This window comes from Oncorhynchus nerka, linkage group LG23, assembly GCF_034236695.1.
Source record: "Oncorhynchus nerka isolate Pitt River linkage group LG23, Oner_Uvic_2.0, whole genome shotgun sequence".
Taxonomy (NCBI): Eukaryota; Metazoa; Chordata; class Actinopteri; order Salmoniformes; family Salmonidae; genus Oncorhynchus; species Oncorhynchus nerka.
In genome coordinates this window covers 31,151,155-31,174,451 of record NC_088418.1, presented here as the reverse complement: position 1 = coordinate 31,174,451, position 23,297 = coordinate 31,151,155, and the positions used below count along the sequence as shown (strand labels likewise).

The following is a 23,297-nucleotide window of genomic DNA, read 5'->3' as shown; positions in this document are numbered from 1 at the left end:
CTGGAATAATGTCTATTCTTACCAGACACATTGGCGGGTGGTCATGCAGAGCATTTGAGTGCATTTTTCTTTTCTAAATCCAAAGCCCACATGTAAAAAAACATTTAAGTGTGAATATGCGTGTCAATTCTGGAAAATAGAATCTCAACGCTACAGTGGTGAAAGCATGATGGGGTACAGTCTTTTCTGTGATTTACATTTTTTCAGGGGGAAATGTGGCTGATGAAAAATGTGAGTGGCTGGTAAAATTCGGGCATCCACCAACCACTACGTCTGGTGGACCAAAAAGTTAATTTCACACCCTGCACACACACACAGAGTCACACTCAAAACCAACAGAGTTATTCATTCAAATGAGAGCATTTGAGCCTGACACTCATGTGTCAGACTCATTCCCAAAGTGTTTGAACAGAATGGTACACCTGACAAGAAGGCTGGGGAGCAAGGAAGGGGGGTTCTTATCATAAAGTAACTGCTGTTTGCAAAGCATTCACAGGGATCCAGGAGTGTTCGGTTAAGGTGAAGGTGGTTGGTAGTAACCTGGTTTGGTTACACATGCCCCATCCCATCTTAACCCAAAATTATGGTACATATCCTCTACCCTGCCACCTATATACCTCCTTGGCTGTTTTTGTAGACAGCCCTCTCCCATCCCCGATCCCTCCATGCCTCCCTCCATCACTGCACAGTCTGTTCGTTGGCAGTGCTGCCAGAGTCTTGGGGCTTCATGACGTCAGGGAGCTCTGGAGGGCTGGAGAATGCCCCCACCTGCAGCTGCTCAAACATCTCATCTGAAGAGGGGAGAAAGAAAGGGGGCTCAATAACACAGCGTACTAACATTACAGCCTACTGAGGACAACAGAGGACAACAGACTGAAACGGTGGTCAGTAGTAGCTGGGCGGCAGGGTAGCCTAGTGGTTAGAGCGTTGGACTAGTAACCGGAAGGTTGCAAGTTCAAACCCCCGAGCTGACAAAAGTACAAACAAATCTGTCGTTCTGCCCCTGAACAGACCAACTGTTCCTAGGCCGTCATTGAAAATAAGAATTTGTTCTTAACTGACTGACCTGGTTAAATAAAGGTTAAAAAAAATTAAAAAGTTAATTCACTGGTCAACTGACTAATCAAACAGTCATAGCACGCCTCTATATATCTAATCTTCGTTTTCAATTGGAAGATCCTTAACGTCCCCAACTTTCCTGAAGGACAGCACAACAAAATCCTAGGTACTGCTCTCATTGAAAACAATGGAGTTGCTGTTTTTTAAACGCATTTTGTTCAGAAGCACCCTGTAAGTCTGTACCTTGTTAGATAAGAATATTTAAAAATCAGAGGAGCCTGAAGCTCTCAAAACTTGCATAACTAATCCAAATCCAATAGAGGGGGACTACACTGGGACTGGTGACAGTAAAGTAGCTGGAGGAGTAGTTAGTGTAAATGAATGTACCACCCATTCGGAAAGCCAGTCCAACAGTGCCTGGGGCCTGAGGTCTTGCAGTCTGGTTGGTGAAGCCGCAATCGCCAAGAGTTTTACTGTCTTCTAGCAACTGGTCATCCTGGGGAAAGAAAGAGATGATTACATTTGCTAATGTTACTGAAAGTCATGAGACACTAAATTATGTTGTAAAGTGACGACTTTAACATTTACTTGACTGTTTAAACTGAGGCTAGCTCACATTTGATATAAGTTAGAGAAGTTAACTTTCTGGTGAGATGGAGATCCCTCTTGAAAAATAATATAGCTAACAAAAACACATTACATGGCCAAAATGAGTGGATTCGACTATTTCAGACACACCCATTGCTGACGTGTATAAAATCAAGCACACAGCCATGCAATCTCCATAGACAAACATTTGCAGTATTGGCAGGACCATACTAAAGAGCTCAGTGACTTTCAACGTAGCACCATCATAGGATGCCACCTTTCCAACAAGTCAGTTCGTCAAATTTCTGCCCTGCTGGAGCTGCCCTTGTCAAATGTAAGTGCTGTTATTGTGAAGTGGAAACGTCTAGGAGCAACAACGGCTCAGCCAAGAAGTGGTAGGCCACACAAGCTCACAGAACGGGAACGCCGAGTGCTGTAACGTGTAGAGCATAAAAATCGTCTTTCCTTGGTTGCAACACTGACTACCGTGTTCCAAACTGCCTCTGGAAGCAACATCAGTACAATCATTTTTTGTCGGGAGCTTCATGAAATGAAAATGCTTTTCATGAAGCTCCCGACCAACAATTTGTGCCCAGGCTCTGTCGTAACCGGCCGCGACCGGGAGGTCCGTGGGGCGACGCACAATTGGCCTAGCGTCGTCCGGGTTAGGGAGGGCTTGGTCGGTAGGGATGTCCTTGTCTCATCGCGCACCAGCGACTCCTGTGGCGGGCCGGGCGCAGTGCGCGCTAACCAAGGTTGCCAGGTGCACGGTGTATCCTCCGACACATTGGTGCGGCTGGCTTCCGGGTTGGATGCGCGCTGTGTTAAGAAGCAGTACGGCTGGTTGGGTTGTGTGTTGGAGGACGCATGACTTTCAACCTTCGTCTCTCCCGAGCCCGTACCTACTACAACAATTGGATACCACGAAATTGGGGAGAAAAAGGGGTAAAATAAAAAAATAAAATAAAAATATATATATAAATAGTGAAGTAAAGTACAGATACCCCAAAATACTTCTTGAGTAGTATTTTAAATAGTTTTTACTGAAATACTTTACACCACTGCCTACAGAGCCCTGACCTAAACCCCATTGAACACCTTTGGGATAAATTGGAATGCCGACTGCGAGCCTGGCCTAATCGCCCAACATCAGTGTCCGACCTCACTAATGTTCAAGAGGCTCAATTGAAGCAAGTCCCTGCAGCAATGTTCCAACATCTAGTGTAAAGCCTTCCCAGAAGAGTGGAGGCTGTTATAGCAGTAAAGGGGGGACCAACTCCATATTAATGTCCATGATTTTGGAATGAGATGTTGGACGAGCAGGTGTAGTGTATTAATAATCGCGTAACTCCACCTCAACCCAACTCACTACTAAGGTAGAACCTGTGATACCTTGAAGAGCCTCTGTTCCTCAGGCTCTCTCTTGAGAATTCCCTCTACAATGCGCTTCAGCTCGTAGACGGTGGTGGACTCTTTGGCGTCTGTGAAAATGGTGGTCTTCTGACGCCGGATCATAAGGAACACATCCTGAGAGAGAGGAAAGAATAGGGGTGTATTAATTAATTATTAATTACATCTTGCAATGCAAACCGTTTACCGTTTACGAGACAAACGGAAGCAAACAGAACGAAACTGTGAAGGACCTACCTGAATTTGTCCAATTAAAAAAAAAAATGTTTGGAGTAAACGGTTTCTGTTGCAAAACGTTTTGCAACAGACAGCATGTTTTGCAACAGACTCTGAGTAATGAATACACCACAGGAGAAGGTGTTTGTTAAGTATACACACAAATACAGTGCACATCAACAAGTTAGCATTTAGTAAGCCTGGAGAGAGTTATTTCAGCATTATGAGTGACCCAATTATGACTCATGATACATGATACAGCCCATAAAATACATTTTAGGCTGACAAACACAATATTGTCTTATGTCTACTGTTATTAACTAACTACACTCAGTAGGGATGTAAAACGTTCAGGCTGCTGCACAGAAACTATGGAGGCTCTAGTCTACTTTGAAGAATCTAAAGGGTATACCTAAACTTCTGTACTTTTTCAATACTACACTGAACAGAAATATGAATGCAACATTTAAAGTGTTTTTCCGATGTTTCATGAGCTGAAATAAAAGATCCCAGAAATGTTCCACATGCACAAAAAACGTATTTATCTCAAATGTTGTGCACACATTTTGTTACATCCTTGTTAATGAGCATTTCTTCTTTTCCAAGATAATCCATCCAGCTGACTGGTGGCATATCAAGAAGCTAAATAAACAGGAGCAAATTATGCCGAGGAGTTGAGCAGATGTTAACAAACCGAGCTCTTCAAAGTGATCCTATACTATATACATATAGTTGTTTGTTAACATCTGCTCAACTCCGCGGCATAATTTTCTCCTGTTTAATTAGCTTCTTGATATGCCACCTGTCAGCTGGATGGATTATCTATCTATATTATATATACACAGTACCAGTCAAAAGTTTGGACACACCTACTCATTCAAGGGTTTTTATTTATTATTATTATGTATTTATTTTACTATTTTCTACATTGTAAGTCAAATCAAACGTATTTGTCACATGCGCCGAATACAACTGGGGTAGACCTTACAGTGACATGCTCACTTACAAGCCTTTAACAAACAATGTATTTAAAAAAAAAAAAGTGTTAAGTAGAAAATAGATAAGTAAAAAAGTGTTAAACAAATCAAAATATATTTTAGATTTTAGATTCTTCAAAGTAGCCACCCTTTGCTTTGACAGCTTTGCACACTCTTTGCATTCTCTCAACAAGCTTCACCTGGAATGCTTAACCAACAGTCTTGAAGGAGGTCCCACATATGCTGAGCACTTGTTGGCTGCTTTTCCTTCACTTTGAGGTCCCTTGAATGAGTAGGTGTGTCCAAACTTTTGAATGGTACTGTATATACACTACGCTTAAAAGGTTTGGGTCACTTAGACATTTCCATGTTTTAGATTTTTTAAAACATTTTTTGTCCATTAAAATAACATAAAATTGGTCAGAAATACAGTGTAGGCATTGTTAATGTTGTAAATGACTATTGTAGCTGGGAACTGATACTTTTTTATGGAATATCTACATAGGTGTACAGTGGCCCACAATCAGCAACCATTACTCTTGTGTTCCAATGGCACGTTGTGTTAGATAATCCAAGTTTATCATTTTAAAAGGCTAATTGATCATTAGAAAACCATTTTGCAATTATGTTAGCACAGCTGAGAACTGTTGTCCTGATTAAAGAAGCAATAAAACTGGTTTTCCTTAGACTAGTTGAGTATCTGGAGCATTAGCGGGTTCTATTACAGGCTCAAAATGCCCAGAAACAAAGATCAGACAGATCAGACTCTTCATAATTAATTGATCGTCAGAAGGTTCTTTGGTATAATTCACCTTGCTAACAAAAACAAAATACCTAGTGTTGCAGTCTCCCTCAACACCGAAAAAGCCTTTGATAGGGTCGAATAGTCATATGTCTTTTGTGTTTTGGAATCGTTCGGTTTAGGCACGGTTTGTAAACTTGCTTTTACAGTGCCTTGCAAAAGTATTAATCTCTCTTGGCGTTATTCCTATTTTGTTTCATTACAACCTGTATTTTAAATAGATTTTTATTTGGATGTCAATGGAAATACACAAAATAGTCAAAATTGGTGATATGAAATTATAAAAATGATCGTTTTCAGAAAATTCAAAATATTGTAAAAGTGGTGCATGCATATGCATTCAGCCCCTTTGCTATGAAGCCCCTAAATAAGATATTTACATTTACATTTAAGTCATTTAGCAGACGCTCTTATCCAGAGCGACTTACAAATTGGTGCGTTCACCTTAAGACATCCAGTGGAACAGCCACTTTACAATAGTGCATCTAAATCTTTTAAGGGGGGTGAGAAGGATTACTTTATCCTATCCTAGGTATTCCTGAAAGAGGTGGGGTTTCAGGTGTCTCCGGAAGGTGGTGATTGACTCCGCTGTCCTGGCGTCGTGAGGGAGTTTGTTCCACCATTGGGGGGCCAGAGCAGCGAACAGTTTTGACTGGGCTGCGCGGGAACTGTACTTCCTCAGTGGTAGGGAGGCGAGCAGGCCAGAGGTGGATGAACGCAGTGCCCTTGTTTGGGTGTAGGGCCTGATCAGAGCCTGGAGGTACTGAGGTGCCGTTCCCCTCACAGCTCCGTAGGCAAGCACCATGGTCTTGTAGCGGATGCGAGCTTCAACTGGAAGCCAGTGGAGAGAGCGGAGGAGCGGGGTGACGTGAGAGAACTTGGGAAGGTTGAACACCAGACGGGCTGCGGCGTTCTGGATGAGTTGTAGGGGTTTAATGGCACAGGCAGGGAGCCCAGCCAACAGCGAGTTGCAGTAATCCAGACGGGAGATGACAAGTGCCTGGATTAGGACCTGCGCCGCTTCCTGTGTGAGGCAGGGTCGTACTCTGCGGATGTTGTAGAGCATGAACCTACAGGAACGGGCCACCGCCTTGATGTTAGTTGAGAACGACAGGGTGTTGTCCAGGATCACGCCAAGGTTCTTAGCGCTCTGGGAGGAGGACACAATGGAGTTGTCAACCGTGATGGCGAGATCATGGAACGGGCAGTCCTTCCCGGGAGGAAGAGCAGCTCCGTCTTGCCGAGGTTCAGCTTGAGGTGGTGATCCGTCATCCACACTGATATGTCTGCCAGACATGCAGAGATGCGATTCGCCACCTGGTCATCAGAAGGGGGAAAGGAGAAGATTAATTGTGTGTCGTCTGCATAGCAATGATAGGAGAGACCATGTGAGGTTATGACAGAGCCAAGTGACTTGGTGTATAGCGAGAATAGGAGAGGGCCTAGAACAGAGCCCTGGGGACGCCAGTGGTGAGAGCGCGTGGTGAGGAGACAGATTCTCGCCACGCCACCTGGTAGGAGCGACCTGTCAGGTAGGACGCAATCCAAGCGTGGGCCGCGCCGGAGATGCCCAACTCGGAGAGGGTGGAGAGGAGGATCTGATGGTTCACAGTATCGAAGGCAGCCGATAGGTCTAGAAGGATGAGAGCAGAGGAGAGAGAGTTAGCTTTAGCAGTGCGGAGCGCCTCCGTGATACAGAGAAGAGCAGTCTCAGTTGAATGACTAGTCTTGAAACCTGACTGATTTGGATCAAGAAGGTCATTCTGAGAGAGATAGCGGGAGAGCTGGCCAAGGACGGCACGTTCAAGAGTTTTGGAGAGAAAAGAAAGAAGGGATACTGGTCTGTAGTTGTTGACATCGGAGGGATCGAGTGTAGGTTTTTCAGAAGGGGTGCAACTCTCGCTGTCTTGAAGACGGAAGGGACGTAGCCAGCGGTCAGGGATGAGTTGATGAGCGAGGTGAGGTAAGGGAGAAGGTCTCCGGAAATGGTCTGGAGAAGAGAGGAGGGGATAGGGTCAAGCGGGCAGGTTGTTGGGCGGCCGGCCGTCACAAGACGCGAGATTTCATCTGGAGAGAGAGGGGAGAAAGAGGTCAGAGCACAGGGTAGGGCAGTGTGAGCAGAACCAGCGGTGTCGTTTGACTTAGCAAACGAGGATCGGATGTCGTCGACCTTCTTTTCAAAATGGTTGACGAAGTCATCTGCAGAGAGGGAGGGGGGAGGGGGAGGAGGATTCAGGAGGGAGGAGAAGGTGGCAAAGAGCTTCCTAGGGTTAGAGGCAGATGCTTGGAATTTAGAGTGGTAGAAAGTGGCTTTAGCAGCAGAGACAGAAGAGGAAAATGTAGAGAGGAGGGAGTGAAAGGATGCCAGGTCCGCAGGGAGGCGAGTTTTCCTCCATTTCCGCTCGGCTGCCCGGAGCCCTGTTCTGTGAGCTCGCAATGAGTGGTCGAGCCACGGAGCGGGAGGGGAGGACCGAGCCGGCCTGGAGGATAGGGGACATAGAGAGTCAAAGGATGCAGAAAGGGAGGAGAGGAGGGTTGAGGAGGCAGAATCAGGAGATAGGTTGGAGAAGGTTTGAGCAGAGGGAAGAGATGATAGGATGGAAGAGGAGAGAGTAGCGGGGGAGAGAGAGCGAAGGTTGGGACGGCGCGATACCATCCGAGTAGGGGCAGTGTGGGAAGTGTTGGATGAGAGCGAGAGGGAAAAGGATACAAGGTAGTGGTCGGAGACTTGGAGGGGAGTTGCAGTGAGGTTAGTGGAAGAACAGCATCTAGTAAAGATGAGGTCGAGCGTATTGCCTGCCTTGTGAGTAGGGGGGGAAGGTGAGAGGGTGAGGTCAAAAGAGGAGAGGAGTGGAAAGAAGGAGGCAGAGAGGAATGAGTCAAAGGTAGACGTGGGGAGGTTAAAGTCGCCCAGAACTGTGAGAGGTGAGAACAGGGATAGACAGACACATAGTTGACAGGCTACAGAAGAGGCTACGCTAATGCAAAGGAGATTGGAATGACAAGTGGACTACACGTCTCGAATGTTCAGAAAGTTAAGCTTACGTAGCAAGAATCTTATTGACTAAAATGATTAAAATGATACAGTACTGCTGAAGTAGGCTAGCTGGCAGTGGCTGCGTTGTTGACTTTGTAGGCTAGCTGGCAGTGGCTGCGTTGTTGGCACTACACTAATCAAGTCGTTCCGTTGAGTGTGATAGTTTCAACAGTGCTGCTATTCGGGGGCTAGCTGGCTAGCTAGCAGTGTTGATTACGTTACGTTGCGTTAAAAGAACGACAATAGCTGGCTAGCTAACCTAGAAAATCGCTCTAGACTACACAATTATCTTTGATACAAAGACGGCTATGTAGCTAGCTACGATCAAACAAATCAAACCGTTGTACTGTAATGAAATGAAAATGTGATACTACCTGTGGAGCGAATGCGACCGGGTTGTTGAATGAGGAAGTTCTATTCGGTAGACGTTGGCTAGCTGTTGGCTAGCTAGCAGTGTCTCCTACGTTAAGGACGACAAATAGCTGGCTAGCTAACCTCGGTAAATTAAGATAATCACTCTAAGACTACACACTCTAAACTACACAATTATCTTGGATACGAAGACAGCAAAGACAACTATGTAGCTAGCTAACACTACACTAATCAAGTCGTTCAGGTGAGTGTAATAGTTTTTTACAGTGCTGGTATTCGGAAGACGGTGGACGTTTGCTAGCTGGCTAGCTGGCTAGCTGCTGGGCAGATAGCAGTGTAGACTACGTTAGGACGACGAAATACGATAATTACGCAATTATCTTTGATACAAAGACGGCTATGTAGCTAGCTAAGAAGAAATTGCTAAGATTAGACAAATCAAACCGTTGTACTATAATGAAATGTAATGAAATGTAATGAAAAGTTATACTACCTGCAGACCGAAGCGCTCGGATGCGACCGCTCGCGATATGGTGCAACCCACTACCTTCAGTCACATAATTAGTTAAATAAAGTCCACCTGTGTGCAATCTAAGTGTCACATGACCTCAGTATATATACACCTGTTCCGAAAGGAACACCACTAAGCAAGTGGCACCATGAAGACCAAGAAGCTCTCCAAACAGGTCAAGGACAAAGTTGTGGAGAAGTACAGATCAGTGTTGGGTTATAAAAAAAATATCAGAAACTTTGAACATCCCACGGAGCACCATTAAATCCATTATTAAAACATTTTAAAAATATGGCACCACAACACACCTGCCATAAGAGGGCGGCCCACCAAAACTCACGGACCCGGCAAGGAGGGCATTAATAATAAAGGCAACAAAGAGACCAAAGATAATCCTGAAGGAGCTGCAAAGCTCCACCGAGGAGATGGGAGTATCTGTCCATAGGACCACACTCCACAGAGCTGGGGTTTACGGAAGAGTGGCCAGGAAAAAGCCATTGCTTAAAGACAAAAATAATCAAACATGTTTGGTGTTCGCCAAAAGGCATGTGAGAGACTCCACAAACATATGGAAGAAGGTACTCTGATCAGATGAGACTAAAATTGAGCTTTTTGGCCATAAAGGAAAACGCTATGTCTGGCACAAACCCAACACCTCTCATCACCCTGAGAACACCATCCCCACAGTGAAGCATGGTGGAGGCAGCATCATGCTGTGGGGGTGTTTTTCATCGAAAGGGACTGGGAAACTGGTCAGAATGGAAGGAGTGATGGATGGTGTTAAATACAGAGAAATTAATCTCTTCCAGAGATTTGAGACTGGGACAGAGGTTCAACTTCCAACAGGACAATGACCCTAAGCATACTGCTAAAGCAACACTCGAGTGGTTTAAGGGGAAACATTTAAATGTCTTGGAATGGCCTAGTCAAAGCCCAGACCTTAATCCAATTGAGAATCTGTGGTATGACTTAAAGATTGCTGTTACACAAGTGTAACCCATCCAACTTGAAGGAGCTGGAGCAGTTTTGCCTTGAAGAATGGGCAAAAATCCCAGTGGCTAGATGTGCCAAGCTTATAGAGACATACCCCAAGAGATTTGCAGCTGTAATTGCTGAAAAAGGTGGCTCTACAAAGTATTGACTTTGGGGGGGTGAATAGTTATGCATGCTCAAGTTTTCTGTTTTTTTGTCTTGTCTGTTTCACAATAAAAAATATTTTGCTTCGTCAAAGTGGTAGGCATGTTGTGTTAATGAAATCATACAAACCCCGCCCCCAAAAAAATATATTTTAATTCCAGGTTGTAAGGCAACAAAATAGGAAAAATGCCAAGGGGGGTGAATACTTTCGCAAAGTAGATCATGTTAATGACCAATGATTGAGAACTGTGTTTTATATAAGCGAAATCTTACCGTTGTCTGTCTTTGACCATCAAGCATAAGATTTATTTTAGATGGTCGCCTATGGGCTTCACATAATAACCTGAAGAACCTCTATAAACTCAATCTGTCCGGCTTGTTGCAAAAGGTGGCGGGTGACATGTGTAAATGGATTGACTTGCCTCTCACTCCACTGGGTAGAATTCATGTAATTAAAACGAATGTTCTGCCCAGATTTCAATCTCTCCCCAATCCCTGTGCTTGCAGCAATTTTTTACTCTCTCGACAAGCTGACCAGATAGTTTATCTGGCACGGCAAAACTCCTAGGGTTAGCATGGACAAACTGACCTTTGATTACGGTCTCCGAGTCAATGTGTGGAGATACAGGTTAGTTGAGGTAATTTGTACATGAAGTCAGGGGTAAAGTGACTATGCATAGATAATAAACAGTGAGTAGCAGCAGTGTAAAAACAAAAGAGAGGGGGGGGGGGGGGGGGGGTCCAATGCAAATAGTCCGGGTGGCCATTTTATTAGCTGTTCAGCAGTCTTATGGCTTGGGGGTAGAAGCTGTTAAGGAGTCTTTTGGACCTAGACTTGGCGCTCTGGTACCGCTTGCCATGTGGTAGCAGAGAGAACAGTTTATGACTTGGGTGACTGGAGTCTTTGACAATTTTTTGGGCCTTCCTCTGACACCGCCTAATAAATAGGTCCTGGATGGCAGGAAGCTTGGCCCCAGTGATGTACTGGGCTATACGCACTTCCCTCTGTTGCGCCTTATGGTCGGATGCTGAGCAGTTGCCATTTCCCTTGTTTATGATGCTCTCATGTCAGGATTACCACTGGTTGAGCTAGATAAACATCTTAGATGGGAAAAGATATGGGTCTTAAGCTTGAAGAGGGACTATGGAGTGACCTATGCAGGGACGGTGTTACATCCACATTGAACTCCAGATACAGACAGATCCAGTTTAATTTCCTCCATCCGCTCTATGTCACCCCATCTAGATTGCACAAGTTCAATCCTGGTATCTCCTCCCTATGTTTTAGATGTGGCTCAGATGAAGGAACATTCCTCCATTCCACTTGGCAGTGTTCAAAACTACACAATTTCTGGCAAGGGGTATGCGATACCATACACTCAATTCATGGGGCTACATTCCCTTCAGACCCTGAAGTCTGTCTACTGGGTAACTTTACTAATTCCAATCTTAGGCAAAGTCATACTATAAAGCTAACAGAAATTTAGCAAGCGATTGCTAAGAAATGTATTGCCTTGAAATGGATATCAGATACCCCCCTGCCAGTTGCAATGTGCTATCTGAAGTTAATAGTTGTTAATAGTTGTATCCCACTGGAGAAATGTACTTAGTGCTTGAACAATAAGTCAGAGACATTTTACAGAATTTGGCAACGACCTTTATGGATTTTATGGAGAGTCTCCCCTCACATCACATTGATTGCATCTCTGTATAATCCTCATGTAATGTTTCACACTTAATGTATAATATGTAGCCTACTAAAGGTGACCATGTCTCTTCTTTTAATATATATTTTTTGCATTTACATTTGTGTTTGTTGTCTTTAATGCTATTATAACTTTGTTATATTGTTGTCTGTCTTCTCATTTTAGTTTTGAATGTTCTTAATTGGAAAATGCAAAAATGTAATATTCAACAACAACAAAAAGGAGCTGATTAAACAGTACACCTTGCACCTTGTGCACCTTGTGCTGGGGACAATAAAAAAGGCTACTATAAAATGTGCAGTTTTGTGACACAACACAATACCACAAATGTCTCAAGTTTTAAGGGTGCGTGCAATTGGCATGCTGACTGCAGAAATGTCCACCAGAGCTGTTGCCAGAGAATTGAATGTTCATTTCTCTACCATAAGCCGCCTCCAACGTCGTTTTAGAGAATTTGGCAGTAGGTCCAATCGGCCTCACAACCGCAAACCACATGTAACCATGCCAGCCCAGGACCTCCAAATCTAGCTTCTTCACCTGCGTGATCGTCTGAGACCAGCCACCCGGACTGCTGATTAAACTGTGTGTTTATCGATGGCAATGGAGCTCTGTTTTTCCCCAGTAATTTAATCCTCCCGTGTATGATAGTTTTTGCCTTCAGCGTGAACCTGCTTTCATCTCTGAAGAGCACAGGGCGCCAGTGGCGGATTTGCCAATCTTGGTGTTCTCTGGCAAATGCCAAACGTCCTGCACGGTGTTGGGCTGTAAAGCACCTATCCACCTGTGGACGTCGGGCCCTCATACCACCCTCATGGAGTCTGTTTTTGACCGTTTGAGCAGACACATGCACATTTGTGACCTGCTGGAGGTCATTTTGCAGGGCTCTGGCAGTGCTCCTCCTTGCACAAAGGCGGAGGTAGCGGTCCTGCTGCTGGGTTGTTGCCCTCCTACGGCCTCCTCCACGTCTCCTGATGTACTGGCCTGTCTCCTGGTAGCGCTTCCATGCTCTGGACACTACGCTGACAGACACAGCAAACCTTCTTGCCACAGCTCGCATTGATGTGCCATCCTGGATGAGCTGCACTACCTGAGCCACTTGTGTGGGTTGTAGACTCCGTCTCATGCTACCACTAGAGTGAAAGCACCGCCAGCATTCAAAAGTGACCAAAACATCAGCCAGGAAGTATAGGAACTGAGAAGTGGTCTGTGGTCACCACCTGCAGAACCACTCCTTTATTGGGGGTGTCTTGCTAATTACCTATAATTTCCACCTGTTGTCTATTCCATTTGCACAACAGCATGTGAAATGAAATTTATTGTCAATCAGTGTTGCTTCCTAAGTGGACAGTTTGATTTCACAGAAGTGTGATTGACTTGGAGTTACATTGTGTTGTTTAAGTGTTCCCTTTATTTTTTTGAGCAGTGTATATACACTACCGTTGAAAGGTTTGGGGTCACTTAGAAATGTCCTTGTTTTTTAAAGAAAAGCACATTTTTTGTCCATTTAAATAACATAAAATTGATCAGAAACACAGTGTAGATATTGTCAATGTTGCAAATGACTATTGTAGCTGGAAACAGTTTATTTTTTATGGAATATCTACATAGAACTTACAGTGGCCCATTATCAGCAACCATCACTCTTGTGTTCCAATGGCACTTTGTGTTAGTTAATCCAAGTTCATCATTTTAAAAGGCTAATTGATCATTAGAAAACACTTTTGCAATTATGTTAGCACAGCTGAAACCGGTTCTGATTGAAAAAGCAATAAAACTGTCCTTCTTTAGACTAGTTGAGTTTGTGGAGCATCAGCATTTGTGGGTTCGATTACAGGCTCAAAATGGCCAGAAACAAAGAACTTTGTTCTGAAACTTGTCAGTCTATTCTTGTTCTGAGAAATGAAGGCTATTCCATGCGGGAAATTGCCAAGAAACTGAAGATCTCGTACAACGCTGTGTACTACCCCCTTCACAGAACAGCACAAACTGTCTCTAACCAGAATAGAAAGAGGAGTGTAAGGCCCCGGTGCACAACTGAGCAAGAGGACAAGTACATTAGAGTGTCTCGTTTGAGAAACAAACGCTTCACAAGTCCTCAACTGGCAGCTTCATTAAATGGTACCCGCAAAACACCAGTCTCAAAGTCAACAGTGAAGAGGCGACTCCGGGATGCACACACACAGTGCATTTGGAAAGTATTCATACCCCTTGACTTTTTCCACATTTTGTTACGTTACAACCGTATTTTAAAATGGATTTAATAAAAAATACTCAATCTACACACGCCTCATAATGACAAAGAGAAAACAGGGTTTTAGATTTTTTTTGCTAATGTATTAAAAATTAAAAACATATATACAAAAGTATTCAGAGCCTTTGCTATGAGACTCGAAATTTAGTTCAGGTGCATCCTGTTTTCATTGATCATCCTAGAGTTATTTCTACAACATGATTGGAGTCCACCTGTGGTAAATTCAATTGATTGGACATGATACAGAAAGGCACACACACCTGTCTTTCTAATTATCCGTAGAGCTCCGAAGGTCCCCCACTGTTGTGTTGGGCACCTTCAATGCCACAGAAATGTTTTGGTACCCTTCCCCAGATCTGTGCCTCGACACAATCCTGTCTCAGAGCTCTACAGACAATTCCTTTGATCTCATGGCTTGGTTTTTGCTCTGATATGCACTGTCAGCTGCGGGACCTTACAAAGTGGGACCTTTTATAGACAGGTGTGTGCATTTCCAAATATTTTTTAAATAGGGCTGTAACGTAACAAAATGTGGAAAAGGTCAAGGGGTCTGAATACTTTCCGAATGCACTATCTGTGTAGATACATATTAGTTAATGATTTGGACACTTTAAAACTGTGTTTTGACATTTTCAAAATGTCTTGTCAACAGGAAGTAGAAACAGCATAATTTTCAACCTAAGTTTTTGAAATATAAATTGAACTTTCAACATTAATTTCCAATGGTATAGTACTTAATCAGGTGAAAACAGCTGTATCAGTCCAAAAACATGCTGTGATTGATATATTTGAATGATATACCAGAAATCACCAAAACGAGTTTGCCCTGCCTACACTGAAGATGTTTGATCATTCTTTAATAATTGGTAATACTAGCCAAGTGTCAAGTCTATCACGCTGGCTAGCTTGCCACTTAACTCTGTAAAAAATATGGAGGAAGCCATTGATGTCATCACCCCATTGTTTCCTATGCTAATTCTCAGTGGCGCGTTTGAAGATCAGGACGTGTCATTTCAGCGTGTCACCATCTTGCTACATGGCAGAGCTTTCAAGTATGGGTAGCTGTAAGCCCAATATGGCAACCAGAGTATCGGCGTGTCGAACGGAGTGGGTGTATGGAAAGCTTATCAGCTAACTGGGCAGATTTGTTGCCACTCAATGTTTTGCGTGGCTGATTGGTTGCACGACGAGTAGATACGCCGGCGACTTGAAGTGCTTCCCTTACCTCTCGGGAAGTCTGCGGCATTTCCCGTATGATCGGTGAGAATTTACATATGGCAAATAGACCGTCCTTTACTACTTGGTATCACGGTCGTATCGCCGGCAGTAGCTAATGTGGCGATTGTGTTCTCTCACACGATTTTATTTCAAGTAGGCTAGCAACCTACACAAGAAATAACTAATGTTGATTACGATCTAGATGTCACCTTGATAAATCGCCAACATACAGTCGACTACTCAATGGGGAGGTCATTAATACCAACACAGTGCCCTTCACTCCCACTTGACAAGCACTACTGTCCTGCAATGGTGTGATCCCAAGTAACCAATATCAGGGTTACAGTCACAGTAAGCACACACACAACGCATGAAACAATAGTACACCAAACAAATAAAAAATTAACAATCTTCAGTTTTATAACTATTTACAAATTAGTGTAAAACAGTGAAATATGACTCAAAACATCCTCTAGTTTAAAAGGCCAAACTCTCGTGGTACGGTAGCTCCATGTACTGTAGTTGCGCGCTAAGAAACTGAAGAATTAAAAACTTTAAATGAAAACCGTCCTAACCTATTGCAGCAAAGTGCTTCGACACACCCACACGCCAAATACTTTCCTTGACACCCATTCGCCCATACTCCGGTTGCAAATATAGTCCAACACACACAAAACCTAGCGGTAAAACCCGGTAATGGTTCCAATCGTTTATGCGTTTGGGATTTTAGAACTACTTCATTTAAAAAAAAAAAAAGTCTGTATTTCGTGTAGGCTTACCCAAGTGGGACATTTTGATAACCATTCAAATCTCTCTCAGACAAGGTGAGTTGTATCAATATATTCGCCTCTTTTAAAAAAAAAAAAAGTTTTATATGTGAAACGCTAATTACCTAAAGATAAGACCTGAGCAAGACCACACATTCCTGCACGTCTTCTCTAGGCGACACGGTCAGCTACCGTTCACCAGCAAGATCAGAGACCTGTGTCCAATCCATTAATTTGTCCCCTTTCTGTTTTAGCTAGCCACGGACTACACTTCAGATAGCTAGTTAGCACAGCAGTAGATTAAACGATTGTTTTACTTAGCCTAGATAATTGTTTATACAGTATGTCGACTTGTCTATTTCAGCCCTTATAGCATTTTTAAGGCTGAGCATAAGACCAATATAAAGGCTTGCCATGTGGAGAAGTGCATCTTAGCAATACAATGTGTTCTATACAGCTGTTAACATTCAAGGAAAGAGCCATTTAATTATATAATCATTAACCAGATTACCCCAGATACCAGACTAAGTAATAACTCAATATAAATATCTAAAAATCCTATTGACATTCAAAATGGGCTTTGTTTACACATCTAGCCTCTATTTTCACGACCAGACAAATCTACAAACAGGCACACTTGATTTATTAGTAGTGGTACATGCATTAACAATCTTGATTTATAGGATCCTTCCCACTATATGACAAGTCAAGTGATAAAATCCCAAGTTATCAATTTAAAAAAATGTATCGATAAACTTAACTTGTCCTCATGTGAAAGTTAGTTTATTAAATATTATACAGCTGTAATGTCAATCAAATCACACTTTATTTATAAAGCACATTCCTTACAACGAATGCATTTCAATTTGTCCACAGTCATTGGCTGGGGTGTCGTCTACAGTGGGCCACAGATAACAAAGAGCACATCAATGCATTAAAAATGGCCACAGGGATGGAAGTGCAGGAGTCAGGGCTATGGGTCACAGGGTCTGGGATCCTCACAGGATGGTCTGGTGGGCACCACGGTAGTGGTGTAGGTAAAGTTTCCCAATGGTGCAAGGGACCTTACCATTGAGGCAGTGAAGTCGAAGGATTTCTATATCAAGGAGGATCTTTCAGCCTCTGAACAACATCCTTACTAGCATCAGGTCCTTCCACATCACTGGAAGGGACACCTGCTTCATTGTGTGGACCACCAAAGCCTCCATAACATGACAAACTCTTGCAGACTCATATTGCTCCTCCTGCAAGTACCTGTTTTCAGCAAAAATATTTCACATAGTTCATACACGGCTCACAAAACAAGTTCCATTACAAGTTTTGCTCAAAGCAGCCAATGAAAGTAATGTAAAATAAAATGTTATTGGTCACATACACATGGTTAGCAGATGTTATTGCGAGTGTAGAGAAATGCTTATGCTTCTTGAGCCGACAGTACAGCAGTATGTAACAGGTTATATCTAACAATTCCACAACAAAACCTAATACACACAATCTAGTAAAAGAATGGGATGAGAATATGTAAGTATAAAATATGGATGAGCAGTGAGAGCAGCTAAGATGCTGAAAGATGCAGTATATACATAGATGAGTAATGTGAGATGTTAACATTGATTTATTTTTAACCTTTATCCAGGCAGGTCAGTTAAGAACAAATTCTTACTTTCAATGACAGCCTAGGAACAGTGGGTTAACTGCCTTGTTCAGGGGCAGAACGACAGATTTGTACCTTGTCAGCTCGGGGATTTGAACTTGCAACCTTTCAGTTACTAGTCCATCACTAACCACTAGGCTACCCTGCCACATGCTTAAAGTAGCATTATTAAAGTGACTAGTGTTCCATTTATTAAAGCCAATGATATCAAGTCTGTAGGTAGGCAGCCGACCCTCTCTGTGATAGTGGTGGCTGTTGAACAATCTGATGGCCTTGAGATTGAAAAACAGCTTCTATCGCTCTGTCTCAGCTCCGATGCACCTGTACTGACCTTGCCTTCTGGATAGAAGCAGGGTGAACAGGTCATGGCCCGGGTGGTTATTGTCCTTGGATCTTTTTTGCCTTCCTGTGACATCAGGTGTTGTAGGTGTCATGGAGGGCAAGTAGTGGTTAACTTTATCATGGGCACAGTGGGAATTTATACTGTTTCTGTGATGTTCAAATAATTTCTTATCCCATGTCTTACTTGCTGAAGGCCCCGATCATCCCTGACTATCTGATATTGTTGAAAAAGTGAAAAATGAATAAAGATCATTCACAAACAACTAGAATAGTTTATATTACATTCAAGTTTTCCTCAAAGCAGCCAACTAAAGTAATGTAGTTATTATAAGTTCAAATCACAACGGATGGTCTGAATGAATCTCCACAGTTTCACAACTCGCATAAAATGTTATCATGGGCACAGTCGTAATTTATATCTATGATGTTTAAATTATGTCTTACACCCAGAGTGAGAGAGTACATCACTCATAGCAGATCCCCTTGCCGAGGGTGGTGTTGATCATGCACTGCTTCTCGTGGGGTGAGTCTGACGTTCTGCATGCCACGCCTTATGTTTAAAAATGGGTACAAAGTCAACATTCTGATGCATCTACAAATTCAATGTTTCACACAATATTGTATCATATTTGATGCGTTTACAGACCTGTCCGGCCACAGGCTCGATTTACTGGAGTCTCCACAACCGGATCACACTGGCACAGGATGTCCATGCACCGGATGGCCTGAGGGATGCACTCCTGTTGGACTGAAAAACAAAGACATTTGTTCAGTGGTAGGTCTTTTTCAATGCTGTATTACCATCTTTATCTGGACAGAAAACATATTGTTTATAATACTCATTCATCATCGTTTGTTCTTGTTTCCCAATCAACAGTCTGAATCTTCCTCTTCTGCCATGGTGGATGTGCTACCTTTTCTGGTAATTACAGGGCCATTTCTTTTTCCCAAAAGAAAATGACAGCTACATACCGGACTGTTATCACTGGGTTTTCAGTCCATCCATCTGAAAGACAAAAACAATACAGGTTAAGTTACTTTTACTAGCTAGGTTGATTACTAAAATCATATCTACACTATATATACACAAAAGTATGTGGACATCCCTTCAAATGAGCGGATTCCGCTATTTCAGCCAAACCTGTTGCCTTTATGGCAACAGTTTAAAAAAGGATCTGACCTCCCCCCCCTCAACCCTATCGAAGGACTTTGGAATGAATTGGAACGCTGACTGCGAGCCAGGCCTAATCGCCTAACATCAGTGCCAGACTGCACTAATGCTCATGGCTGAACAGAAGCAAGTCCCTACAGCAATGTTCCAACATCTAGGGGGAAGCCTTCCCAGAAGAGTGGAGGCTGTTATAGCCTGATGACTTTGGAATGAGATGTTCGACGAGTAGGTGTCCACATGCTTTTGGTGATGTAGTGCATATTAAAATACCATTTACATTACATTTAAGTCATTTAGCAGACGCTCTTATCCAGAGAGACTTACAAATTGGTGCGTTCACCTTAAGACATCCAGTGGAACAGCCACTTTACAATAGTGCATCTAAATCTTTTAAGGGGGGTGAGAAGGATTACTTTATCCTATCCTAGGTATTCCTGAAAGAGGTGGGGTTTCAGGTGTCTCCGGAAGGTGGTGATTGACTCCGCTGTCCTGGCGTCGTGAGGGAGTTTGTTCCACCATTGGGGGGCCAGAGCAGCGAACAGTTTTGACTGGGCTGTTATACCATAACCAAGACTTGACTATAGTTACAGTAAATAGACTGGGCTTTGGTCTATCTGCACATCTAAAATCCTACTATGTGGATGGGACATTTCTACTGGGATGGAGGAATCTGGAATGCTCAACTAGATGATGAGGACAGTCGATGGTACTATTTGCCCAAAGAGGTGAAGTATTGCGATGAGTTACACAGCTGTATGTCTGAGTAATTCTCAAGAGGCAAGTTAAAACCCTCAGCCATACAGTCACTGAGGAGGACTAAGTGATAGGGGGATCATCTGAAAGGGACTGACATTCAGGGATAGAAGATAATGATTTTGTGCACTGGCCAGCTGACCGTGATTTCTACATTCACATCCTAAATCTGTGGCATGTGATGTTTATAAAGGAAAAATGTCACTGCTGTGACAGGCTAGTTTGGCACATTGTCTACTGCCCAGTCGGAAAAGTAATTGCATCGGGCTAGCTTAAATTCCATCCCTGCTGACATTTCTAACTGACTTCACAGGTACTATGATTAGTCATGTACAGCAGATGCACTCGTTGAACAAAACCGTGTGTGTTTCGTATGGGGAAAACATTGAGGTGACAAGTAATTTGTGAGCCAGCCAGCCAATGGAGCCAACTTGCCTACTAGAGCATAAAATTAGAGCATAAAATGAAAACTGGCCACCCACCAAATGCGGGTAAAGTTAAGTATTGGCAGGTAAGAATATCTATTTCACCATCCACGTTAGAGCGTGTTCAATTTGCAGGCCTCTACAGTGAAAACTTTACATTAGCTGAATAAATTTTTTTTGTCAAGTATAAGCACGTGTGAGTTTTAGGGTTAGAAAAACGCTCAGGCATATGTTTAAGTATTTCTGATGTTTTCTTTAATGGCTGAAAATTGCACAAAAATCCTAAATCCCACCTCGCGCAGAAACATAGGGGAGCTGTGCGCAATGAGTGAACTGATTGATTCATTTTTCGAGGCGCTGCACACAGGGAAAAAAGTTGGTCTAATTTACTCAAGTCGGCAAAGTGAGACTTCGTCCTCGTGTTTCTTGGTTAATTACATTATTTTGTTCACAAGCCTGGTTGTTTTTCAACATTAGTTTGAATCTGTTGCTTCAACAGAGTGAAGAACCCAAAACTCACGTGACAGGTTGACTGGCCTCGTTACCACGGTGACCTCCCGCCCTTAAAAAGGGTAGCATAACATTGTGTGCCATTTTGATTCGTGACAAAAAAATGAAATTGAGCAATATACCACATTACTTCTTACTAATATATATTTTTTGGGAAATATTAAATAGCATGGTCATCCTTTCTAAAATGTAATTATGGCAACAAAAATCATTTTTAATCTACCTGCCACAGTGGCTGATGGACCCAAAAGTTACTTTACACTGTAGCCAACCAATGTGCCTAACTAGCTAGCCCACCAGGCGATATTTAGCTAGATAGTTTACTGTTCATGTAGTCAGTGTTTTAAGTGGTGACATGCTAGCTAAGCAACTATTCTTGCCACGGTGCCGGCCTAACATTAACTAGAAAGTCTGACTCCATGAACGGTGAGTTAAAAGACTCAGCTAGCTAAATATCCCTTCCCTTGTGGGCTAACACTAGCTAGCATGTCACCACATGAAAAAAAAAGTAGCTGGCTAGCTCACTAAAGGCATTGTACAAGTAACTAACACTAGTCGGTGGTTATCTAGCACATTTTCATAAGCACCTAGTTAAACAGATCTTTGATCTAACCAAAATTGCTTGTTAGCAGCTAGCAAACAGGGCTTACCTTATCACATGGCTCCAGCGACGCCTTTCACTTAGAGGTCGAAAATCGATTTAAAAAATGCACGTATGCTTATTGGAGTTGTGGTTACAATCCGGTACATAGCACAGATGCTTCTGATCAACGGAGAGACCAAAGGTTTGCTACAAAAAGAGGGTAATTAATAAATTATAGTAATTTTACAATGCTGCGGAGTTCGCTAGATAATTTTTTTTAAATACGCACAATATCAATTATTTACACGAGAAACTAAAAATGCTACGATGTGTACGTTATTTGTTAGATTAATTGCTACTTAATGAGTATGTATGGAGAAATGTTCCTTGGGGTTGATGTCAAAGCTTGCGACAAGATTGTGTAGTATGATAACGAAATGCTTATATGGCTTTTTGGGGGGGTAATTTACAGGCGAATATTTTTGTTAATGACCTTGTCTGAGAGATTTGCACCGTTAGAGTCACGCCAGCTTACACGAAACACAACGTATATTTCTAAAAACACTTAACGAAAAAAAACTATTGGAACCATTTCCAGGTTTTACCGCTAGGTTTTATGACTCATACTGTGGTATTCAATTAGGATGCACCCTCTTCTCAGTTATTGGTCACATATGCAATTTTTTGAACTATTATAGGAAGTGATGTTGCAAGCTAGCCCAGTGCTGCCCCCTCATTGAGTCACTTTACCCCTACCTACATGTACAAATTACCTCGACTAACCTGTTAATAATTGACTCGGTACCCCCTGTATATAAACTTTATTTAGTAAATATTTTCGTAACTGCATTGTCAGTTAAGGGTTTGTAAGTAAATATTTAACGGTAAGGTATTCGGAGCATGTGACATAACATTGATTTGATCTCGTTGAAGGCCGAACAAGGTACTACAGGCTGCAATTAGCAACTAAATTATACTTTTAAATCACACAGATAAAGTTAATGAAATACATCTGGTGAAATACAAGCGATTTTTTGAAAAATGATAATGTTAAATGTTTTTGTATATATCCACGAAGATCGTCATTTCTCCATTCACTATAATGGGGATTCTGTTTTTGGAAAGAATTGCGTGCAGTTCAACCGTCGGCCTTCAACTTGAAATCCTCAAGGCGAGGGGGCAGTCGTTATCTAGTTGATACCCTGCATTGGTTTGTTTGGTCAACAAGCCTGGCAAAAGCCTTGTTTCCCGTCATTTAAAAGCCTGAGCCTGATGCAACTAGCTGGTTAGCATCTCGCCTAGCCACAGACTTGCCATAACCAAGACCACTTAAAATAATATTACAAATGCGTAGTTAACTACTTTATGTTTGCCACAATACTGACTTAATTTTGGCTAGCTAGCTTTAACTAAAAGCGTTAACCTAGCAAAAGCTAGCTATCAAGTTATTCGGAAAACTAAACCAAAAATAAGGCTGCTGATTCAATAATACCACATTCCCAAAAACGTTCGTCTCCTTAAACACAAAAATGTTCCTAGAAACTACATGCAAGCTTTCTTGAAAACTCACCATTTCAAGTAGATTGTTGCGACAGTCGCCTTACGGTCAGTTCTATGCAGAATGCTTGAGTCGTCCCTAGCCTTACCATTAACCATTTGAAATGTCAACATCAATTAGGTAGGGACGTCCCGAGGATCCCTGATAACACCGCCCGTAGCCCCAGACTGCACTGCGCGGCCGGGGCGTATTCAAACGTTAAGGTATATAAACAAAGATTTTGGATATACTGACAAGATTACTTCTCTCT

At 42.6% G+C, this 23,297-nt stretch overlaps 1 protein-coding gene across 12 annotated transcripts; it reads right to left on the bottom strand.

The window, feature by feature from the left end:
* Positions 1 to 326: 326 nt before the first annotated feature.
* LOC115106715 (elongin-B-like) lies at positions 327 to 23,297 on the bottom strand. 12 transcript variants are annotated; one of them, XR_010460699.1, is made up of 6 exons: positions 23,060 to 23,272; positions 21,557 to 21,696; positions 20,917 to 20,958; positions 19,020 to 19,053; positions 18,694 to 18,795; positions 16,813 to 18,597 (listed from the first exon to the last, which is right to left on the bottom strand). XR_010460699.1 is itself a non-coding variant. In XM_029629717.2 (4 exons), exons 1-4 carry the CDS (start codon positions 23,060 to 23,062, stop codon positions 679 to 681), a joined length of 360 nt encoding a protein of 119 aa, XP_029485577.1. In that variant the 5' UTR covers positions 23,063 to 23,297; the 3' UTR covers positions 327 to 678. The 12 variants fall into 12 exon arrangements, 1 of the variants encoding a protein (XP_029485577.1); XR_003860082.2 differs by lacking the exon at positions 20,917 to 20,958 and having other exon boundaries at positions 16,813 to 17,305; positions 18,037 to 18,111; positions 18,492 to 18,597; positions 18,694 to 19,053; positions 23,060 to 23,231; XR_010460698.1 differs by lacking the exon at positions 20,917 to 20,958 and having other exon boundaries at positions 23,060 to 23,259.

What these genes read in the sequence shown, in the direction of transcription:
- LOC115106715 (XM_029629717.2), bottom strand. An exon ending in AGGAACAGAGGCTCTTCAAG is followed by an intron (nt 1,556 to 3,039) that starts GTATCACAGGTT and finishes TTCTTTCCCCAG; the next exon opens with GATGACCAGTTGCTAGAAGA. An exon ending in ACTGGCTTTCCGAATGGGTG is followed by an intron (nt 792 to 1,446) that starts GTACATTCATTT and finishes TCCCCTCTTCAG; the next exon opens with ATGAGATGTTTGAGCAGCTG.